Raw genomic sequence first — 9,019 nt, 5'->3', positions numbered from 1 at the left:
GAGCAGAGGAGATGGTGGGTGGGATGTGCCCCTCCTACATGGATGGAGCAGAGGAGATGGTGGGTGGGATGTCCCCATCCTACATGGATGGAGCTGAGGAGAAGGTGGGTGGGATGTGCTCGTCCTACAGGGATGGAGCTGAGAAGGTGGGTGAGATGTCCTCACCCTACACGGATGAAGCAGAGGAGATGGTGGGTGGGATGTCCTCACCCTACACGGATGGAGCAGAGGTGGGTGGGATGTCCTCATCCTACAGGGATGGAGTAGAGGAGAAGGTGGGTGGGATGTCCTCATCCTACACGGATGGAGCAGAGAGGAGACATCAGAGAGAAGATGACTTGGTGAAAGCCGTGAGATACAGGACATCTTGTAACAAAAAGTCTAGAAATATCTAATATCCTTGAATCCAAGAGACAACCACTTCAACCACTGACCTGCTGGGCTCTTGAGGGTGGTGAGAAGGTCCTTCTCCCACAGAACCAGCATGACCTTGAGGACAATCCCCTCATTTCTCCATCTTCCTCCTCCTTTAATTGCTGGGGAAGCAGGTAGATGCTTCCAAGAACCTGTCAATACCCTGTTTGCTCCTGGGCGAGGGTTGAAAGGTGAGTCCCGTCCTCCAGAAGCCAACTTGACATCTCAGAGGAGAAAAATGTCCCTGTGATTGAAATCAGGGGAGGAGAAGACACAGTTTCCCTCTGTTTTTCTTCACAAGTGGAGATCAGCCAGCTCCAGCCCGTCAATCACGTACTCCTGCTGCAAAAATAAATCCCCGAGGCAGGCGAGCGCGATCAATATCGTCGGCGTCGGGATGAGGAGGACAACATCACCCAGAGCTTGCAAGGGGGAGGAGCAGGTTGTGGTCCTACAAGGCACTGGAAAAAAAAACAATAATTGGAATTTGGGGTGAGTGAGGCCAAAAGAGGAGGAAATTGTTCATTCTGCAATGTCAGGGGAGGGGGGGGAATGATAAAAATAATAATTCAGGCTGCCCAGAGTTATTTTGCACCCAGTTGGAGCTGATTTTGCTCCTCAAAGGGGTTCTCCAAGGAAGATCTCTGAGGTTGGGTGGGCTTTTCCCAAGGAATTGTCTCCCCCAGTGCCTGGTTTTTTAGCTCGGACAGATTTAGGTTTCATTTGGGGTTTGGATTCAGTTGGGATTTGTCATGAGAAAAACATTGAATATCACACTGATGTTTGCATCTGTCACTGGAAGTTGAAGGACTTTGTGTTTTGCTGATCTCCAAGATCTCAAGGGGGTGGGGAATATTGAACTAAATCAACTCCAGGAAGGAAAAGGAGAAAAAAAATATTCAAACCTGCTGGTACCTCCAGCTCAAGTGTCACTTTGGTGTCTTTCCATCACCCAAAGAAAGGAAATTATTTCTCCATAACATAACTTGGAGCAATTTTATTTCAGCCTGGCTGCTCAGATGTGAGGTGAGGGGGTTTTTTTTTTTAGCAAGCTCAGCCTCTCCCAAACATTTTTCTTCCAGGATGAGCATCCAGGGTCATCACTCCCCTTAGCAACCTTCATCTCCCAAGGTTGATCTCCAACTGCCACTTGGCTGAAGGAGTTAATTTAAAAACCAACCTGTTTCATCCTCTCCCACTATCGGTACGACAAATGCCCGCAACCATTCCACTTGTTTCATTATTCATTAGTGGCATTAATTATGCAGCTGTGGCACTTGAATTGTCTCTAGTTGAAGATATTCGCAGCAGGACAAATTTGGGGAGACAAACGAGTTCAGGGTGATTTATCCCCCCCAAAAAAAGGATCAGAATCTATTCAGGAGAGAAGAATGCACACAAAGATCTCATGGTAGTTGATGAAACGTGAGAGAATGACCTCACGCTCAAGGCTGTGATGCTTTGGGGTCCTTCATGACCTTCTCAGTTGAGTTTTATGGGCTTCATCCATGGTAGAGCCAAGAGATGTGATGCTTTGGGGTCCTTCATGACCTTCTCAGTTGAGTTTTATGGGCTTCATCCAGGGTAGAGCCAAGAGATGTGATGCTTTGGGGTCCTTCATGACCTTCTCAGTTGAGTTTTATGGGCTTCATCCAGGGTAGAGCCAAGAGATGTGATGCTTTGGGGTCCTTCATGACCTTCTCAGTTGAGTTTTATGGGCTTCATCCAGGGTAGAGCCAACAGATGTGATGCTTTGGGGTCCTTCATGACCTTCTCAGTTGAGTTTTATGGGCTTCATCCATGGTAGAGCCAAGAGATGTGATGCTTTGGGGTCCTTCATGACCTTCTCAGTTGAGTTTTATGGGCTTCATCCAGGGTAGAGCCAACAGATGTGATGCTTTGGGGTCCTTCATGACCTTCTCAGTTGAGTTTTATGGGCTTCATCCAGGGTAGAGCCAACAGATGTGATGCTTTGGGGTCCTTCATGACCTTCTCAGTTGAGTTTTATGGGCTTCATCCATGGTAGAGCCAAGAGATGTGATGCTTTGGGGTCCTTCATGACCTTCTCAGTTGAGTTTTATGGGCTTCATCCATGGTAGAGCCAAGAGATACCCTACCCACTTTGCTTCTGCAGAACTTCAGGAGGTAAGATCAACCCTAAGAGTGAAAACAGAGACTCTCCATCACGCAGAGGTGTTGATTTCCTACCTGGGCAATAACTAGAAATCAAGAGATGGAAGCTGAAAGCTAATGAGGCTTTAACGATCCATCAACGCAGATCTCGGAGTTCCTTTTTTTTTGTACCAAAAGGTGGATTTTTGGGAGCCTGGCAGTGAGTCAGCCCTGAAGAAACACTGGACCTGGATGAAGTCAGCATGTGGGATGATGACAACGCACCTGTGAAACCATCTCCTCCCATCCTGGTGGGACAGGGACCTCTTGGATAGCAACATCTTGCATGAAGGTTTTGTTCTCTCTGCCCTGTGCAGAGCAGAGACATCAACCAGCTGCTTTCAAAGGTCCAACCCACCCAATCAACCAGTTAATTAATTTGGAGGTGGCATCTCTGGCTTTGAAAACAAAGAATTTTGGTAAACCAAGACTTATTTTTGGGGTGGGATCAGGTCCCTCAAGCTACTCCATATGAGGAGGGTTTCATGTTTTAATTTCAAATGTATTTCTTTGAAGGTATTTGGACATCACAAGGGGGTTTTGGGTCTAGAAAAGTGGGGCCAGCAGCCTGCTACAAAAATCACAACACAACTGCAATACGCAGTGAATCAGATGTCCACCAGCGTGACAATGAGTGTCCCCAGTCAACGAGAAGGAAGACATGGGTTGAAGGTCTCTTCAAAGCTCTTTCTCCTCGTTGTTTCATGTCGATACTCTCTGCTGGGTTGAGCCACACGTGACCTTTTCCTCTGGTGTTGGTTTGGTTTGTTCAATTCTTTCGAGGGATTATTTTATGGAAGGTCAGTTGGCCAACTCAACTGAGAGTTGGGTTATTGCCAATGAAAGCCACCCTTGGTCCCTCTAGTGTTGAGGTAAGTTCAGTTCCCTTTGCAAGTAGCTGTGGTCACCTCTTACTTTCTTTTCTGAGCTTTGTGAGCACATCATCTTCATCCATCTTCTCTGAGCTTTCCTCCATCACCATCATCGGGGGGGGGGTTGAGCGGTGTTGCGTTGGCTGCCGGTCAGGTAGGACGTTGCTGATGGTTGAGGACACATCAGGGTTTATGGGATAGGAGGAACTCCAGCAGCAGGAGGAACTCACTCCAGCAGCAGACAGTGGTCCTGAAAGGTTGTCCTGGTAACTGGCAGGAAGAACAGTTCACCAATAATGAACAGAAACAGCCCAAACTGTCACGTTTCATGTGATTTCTTTTTTTTGGCTCATTCACCTCAGTCCATCGAAGCAGATCATGAGCTGGATGGATCCAAGTCTCATCCTTTTGTTGAAGGTCTCAAGATGTTTTCTAAAGTCCCAAGTTCTGGACTCAAACAACAAGGAGATGATCTTTTTTTTTAAAATTTTAAAAAATATAAAATACAAGATTTTATTCCTGATGCAAAGAAATAAAAATAACATAAATTCTTCTCTTCTGCTTGGTAAGACATTTTGGGGACCTTTGGGAAGCCCCTTCAGCTCTCTGTGGTGGGTCACAGTAGAGGGGAAATAGGGAGATGTTTGGACTTTGCCCAATTTTCAGTATTTTAATAAAAAAGCAGAAGGTTGGGAGCTTCCATCAAAGAGGGAATGCTGCTCTCTGCAGGCTGCGAGACAGCATGAGACACCTGAGCTGGGTCTTGCACAACATCTAAAAGCCCAAATCCCAGAAGGTCCCTCAAGAGATGGCGTTAACCAATAATTTAATGATTTTTTTTTTCTTAGTATCATATATATTTTTAATTACCAACCAAAAAAAAACCACCTTGGAAACTATTGGGATGGAAAAATCCAACAATAGATTTGGGAATGGAATAAGTGGGAACAGCAAAACTTCTGGGTCTGGGTTGATTTGGAGAAGAGGGTTTGGGACCTTTGCCACCACGGGAGTGACGTCGAGCCGTCCCAGGATTGATGTGACATTTATTTGCCTCCTGTCCCCCCACTTAGAATTGCATCTCACACCTGGAGATTGTAAAATATGACAGAAGAGCATGGAAGACACACAGAAGTCACATCTCCTACGGTGGAAGAAGTAGAGAAGTTGCACATTGAAAGCATCTTCCACAGGCAAGTGACTTAAAATCCCTTTTCTCTTGGAAAAATATTTAAATCTCAGTTTAAAAATAATATTTATATCCCTGTATCCATTTCATTCCGGGCACAAAATTGGCAAAATTCACCTGGAAGAGTTTTCTTTCACCTTCGGATCAATATTTCACCTGCAGATGGTGAATGTTACATCCAGGAGGAGAAATCCCACACTGGGCTCACAGTGTGACTGGGAATTTCTGCTGGGAAATTGAAGGTTGGAGAAGAAAAGATGGATCCTTGTTTTCAGGAGGGTGGTCAGTTCATGGAAGGAATAGGTCCAGGTTGGTCGTGGGTGGCATTTAGAAGCTAAAATCCCTCATGACACAGGAACTGGGGATCAAACTGCCGTTGACATCCTAGAAAGCAAAACTCTGGGGAAAAAAAGTGGGGTTTTCAAAGCATTTTGGGCAGGTGGAACCAGAGCAGAGCAGATATTTGAGCTTCCAGAAACCTCAGTCAGGTTTGAATTCACCTTCCATCACTCAACCTAACAGAGAAGGCAAAAAAAATGGGACTCCTGGAGCCAAAATCAACAAATCCAAACCCATCTGATGCCTGTTGCCATGGCAGGAGCATCTCCCATCCCTGCTTCGTTGCCATAGAAACCACGACTCGTTAGGAGCATCATCCCACCTCCCCCCCCAGCTGAGAAACTGAGGGGGACGCTGCTCTCCACACCCCTAAAGTGAGGTGGGATCATGGGGAGTTAAGGGACAGGGATCCCCTGGGGGTAAAAGCATCATCCCCTGTCCTCAAACTCAATAATCTATTCAGCAAATGAGTCGTTTAATTAATTTCTACCATTGATACGACACCATCAGCCAGGAATTAATCACGGATAAAGCCAAACGAGGAGGGGAAGATAAACAACGTGTCACACAGGGTGTGAGCTGGGAGGGAAAAGGGAAAAAAAGGGGAAGAAAATCAATTTTAAAAGGAAAAAATAGGATGAGGGAGCACTCAGCATCCTTCTCCCTTTTTTTTTCCCCCCTCTGCCATCTATTTTACTCCGAGTCGCGGCGACGGTTAATTCCCTACGGAAAATCAGGAGGTTTCATAAAAAATAAATGAATTAAAATCCCAAGGAATTTTGCTCTTGGAGGAGCTTCTTACCCCACAGAGTGACAAGACGGGTTAAACCACATTTATTGATTATTTTCTTGTGTAATTTCGTTTAGGTTCCTGCTTTGGCAGGGGGAATGGACTGGATGATCTTTTGATGTCCCTTCCAATCCCTAATATTCTGTGATTGATTCTGTGATTTTCTTGGCCCAGTGAATAAAATGCAACGTGCCACAAAGCTAAAAATAATCAGCCAATCAATGTAATTAGGAGAGGTCGTGGTTAATAACTCCTGTTGGAGCCTGAAGCAGCACACTGGCTGATCATTAATGTGTTTAAAATTAATTGAGATGGGGGATAAGTTCCCATCGTCAATATTTACCTCCACAGGGGGGTTGGGGGCATGAGCCACTCTGGATTTGCCTTTTTCCAGGTGTTTTTAGCCCCAAAAAAATAAACTTCCATGATTTATAAGGCAAAGTTTCTTGAGGATGTGAAGGCGGCACCTTCTCGCTGCGTCGAGAGGGAGTGTCCTCTGAAAAGATGCTCAGGTCACTTGTTATTAATATTGGGGGGGTTTTTTTTGGGGGGGAGGAGGTGTTTTTGGAGATTTAGTGGTGGGTAAAGGCCTGAGATGGGCTGCTCCCATGTTTTTCCCATGGGATATAAGAAGATGAGGTGAGGATGACTCTGGTTTAGGAGTGCCACACGCTGGTTGTGCTGTTTCAGGCAGGAGATCACTCCAAGATCACCCTCAAGAGACCCCAAAAATGTCTCTTTATCCTGCAGCCCCCAACCTGGTGGGCACCCACATGGACAAGGGAACATCAACTTCCAGGAACACACTCAGGGCCAGCGTTGACTTTCTCCAAAAATCTATTTATTTAGGTGGTTTTTAATAAAAATAAAAGAGTGAAATTAGGTTGTCCCCACTTGAGGACAACTGCCAACATCAGCAATGAGCTCCTAATGGCCCTGAAACATCAAATCTCTTTTGGGGTTCAACCAAACTCACCCAAAAGCAACGGAGGTAGCGGTGGGAGGGGGGGTCTTCCCCCCATAACGAGGGTCTCTTGGTCTTCCCAAGGGATTGGGGAAGGACCCCCAGTGTGGTGGTGGCTCAGCATGGTGAGAACATCCCGGGGAGCCCAGCTCACCGATGCTGCTTCTTGTGCCGCAGGATCTCGGTGGGGGTGAAGGTGAAATCCTGCTGGCAGACGTCGCAGTGGTAGGAACGGTGGAGGGTGGAAGTTTTGGATGAGCTTTCAGATGTTTCTTCTGAGGGGGCTGTGGAAAAACATGGAAAAAAATGGGGATCAGAAGGAAACCAAAGTCATGGAAGATCCTTTTCTTCTTCCCACTGACTGCCCTGAAAATGTGAACCTTGGTGGCATCTTAAGGGACATTCCCAAAACCTAGTCCAGCTCACAACCATCCCCTCTCACCCACGGAGCAGAGATACCACCTGGCCTCACTCCAGGCTGCTTCTCCTGGATTGTCCCTTGTCACAACCCTGAGATGTGAGGACACAACTCACCTTCGGAAGGTCGGCAAAGGCTTTCATGGCACATGCGCTCCAGGGGAGTGAAGGGCATGTGGAGGTCACAGTGGGGACATGTCCAGAAGCTCCTCAAGCAGTCGCTGTAGAGATCCGTGTCCGTCTGAGGGATACAAAGGGGGTGATGAGATTCACCAGGGGTGGGGTGGCAGGTAGGACAGGTAGGGTGGGAGAAGGTTGTACTCACAGCCAGGCAGTTGTAGGTGAGAAATTCAGTCACCCTGTGGCCACCTTTCACCTCATCAGGCTTCATCTCCATCCCCTGGAAGAGCCCAGGGAGGCGGGGAGCAGCAGCCACGGTTTGAGGACCAACGTAGAGGTTCTGTTTCTCCAGCCCAGTGAGCTGGCGCAGGCGGTACGGCACCTACAAGAGGACATGGAGATGTTGGGGAGGTTGAACCAGCTCCTCTCATCCTCTTTCCTCAACCTTCAACCCAACGGAAGGTGACAGAGATGAGTTAAAACCACCTGCACCGCGGTCACGGCCACGTCACCTCCATCTGCAGGAACTCCAGCAGCCCACGGGTGAGCGCGGATACATCCCGGGAGCTCAGTCGATGGTTCAACTCCTCTCCTCGACCTTCCAGCAGTTGGTGGAGGAGCTTTTCCCAGGTGGAGCGAAGCTGTAGAGCGGTGGAGAGCAGGCGGAGGGCAGAGTCCGCATCGGGGATGGTGAGTTCCAACCATCCATCTGCTACCAGCCGGGCACAGTCTGCGCTGGTGTCCAACGAACGGGAGAAGAGCAGGAGAGTCTGGAGGAACAAAAACATTTTGGGGTGATGAAGGCTACCAAAGGACTTGGAGAGGAAGAGGAGGAGAGCGAAGAGCTCACCTGTAGGGCTGGTACCCGGACACAGTTCACCAGGTAGGGCTTATTGGTCTCCAGGAGCGAGACAAAGGCGAGGAGCTGGTGGTGACGGCTCAGCCCCTCTGTGGACTCTGCAGGGACAATGAGGGGTGTCTCAGCTGGACCCCAAACTTCTCCCCATCTCCAACACCTGGGATTTATCAATCCCTGAAGCTGGAAAAAGTCAGGGAGAAGCAGAGTCAATCCCTCCAGAATTGGGGTTGTCTCACCTTTGGTCCCACCACGCTCTGGTCTCTCCTTAGACTTTGGTCCCACCACGCTCTCCTTCTCCTTGGAGTGGAGCAGCTCTGGACTAGTAGCGAAGACAGAGGTGGGATGAAGCACGACACCCTGCTTGTTTTTGGTGTGAAAAATCTAGAGTAAGAGTAAAACGGGTGTTGAGGGAGAGCAAAGAGCTGCTGGGGACCTCCAGAGTGTGGGATGGAGCACGGGGGGGAGGACACGGACCTGATCAGAGTCCTTGCGGCTGCTGTTGAGCTGGTCGGGCACGGCGAGCTGTGGGTACAGCCCCCTGCACAGCACCAGCTTGAGCAGAGTGAGCTGAGAGGAGGAGAGGACGGAGCTGGACGCAGCCTGGAGCTCCTCCACGTTGTGACGGAGCTTGAACTTGACGTCCTGGCAAGAGATAAAGAGGGTTTCATGGGTCTGGAAGGGCCAGATCCTGCTTCTAAGGAGACGAGATGGATGTGAGGGTCACCTGGATATCGATGCTGTGCTCCCCTTTCCCACGGGTGCCACCATCCTCTTCCTCACCGGAGGACACGTCCGCTCCATCCTGCAACCGCAGCACCTTGCGCTTCCGACCTTCCGTCTCCGCGTGGGAACGCCAGAGTCGGTGCAGCTCGCGGCGCTTCTT

General features: G+C 48.6%; 1 protein-coding gene across 1 annotated transcript in view; it reads right to left on the bottom strand.

Moving 5' to 3' along the window:
* Positions 1-708: 708 nt before the first annotated feature.
* Positions 709-9,019, bottom strand: part of DHX34 (DExH-box helicase 34) — a gene marked incomplete at its 5' end in the record, with an annotated part of 9,338 nt that continues 1,027 nt past the window's right edge. Inside the window, 10 exons of the mRNA XM_010165033.2 lie at positions 709-836; positions 3,502-3,728; positions 6,895-7,024; positions 7,266-7,398; positions 7,483-7,659; positions 7,790-8,047; positions 8,128-8,232; positions 8,419-8,517; positions 8,611-8,778; positions 8,861-9,019. The exon at positions 8,861-9,019 is cut by the window's right edge and continues 87 nt beyond it. Coding sequence (XP_010163335.2) covers positions 709-836; positions 3,502-3,728; positions 6,895-7,024; positions 7,266-7,398; positions 7,483-7,659; positions 7,790-8,047; positions 8,128-8,232; positions 8,419-8,517; positions 8,611-8,778; positions 8,861-9,019 — 1,584 coding nt within the window. The remainder of the gene's footprint in view (positions 837-3,501; positions 3,729-6,894; positions 7,025-7,265; positions 7,399-7,482; positions 7,660-7,789; positions 8,048-8,127; positions 8,233-8,418; positions 8,518-8,610; positions 8,779-8,860) is intronic.

The sequence above is a fragment of the Antrostomus carolinensis genome, unplaced genomic scaffold (assembly GCF_000700745.2).
Source record: "Antrostomus carolinensis isolate BGI_N321 unplaced genomic scaffold, ASM70074v2 scaffold20290, whole genome shotgun sequence".
Lineage (NCBI taxonomy): Eukaryota > Metazoa > Chordata > Aves > Caprimulgiformes > Caprimulgidae > Antrostomus > Antrostomus carolinensis.
Note: the sequence above shows the minus strand (reverse complement) of the source record. Positions and strands in the feature narration are given on the sequence as shown.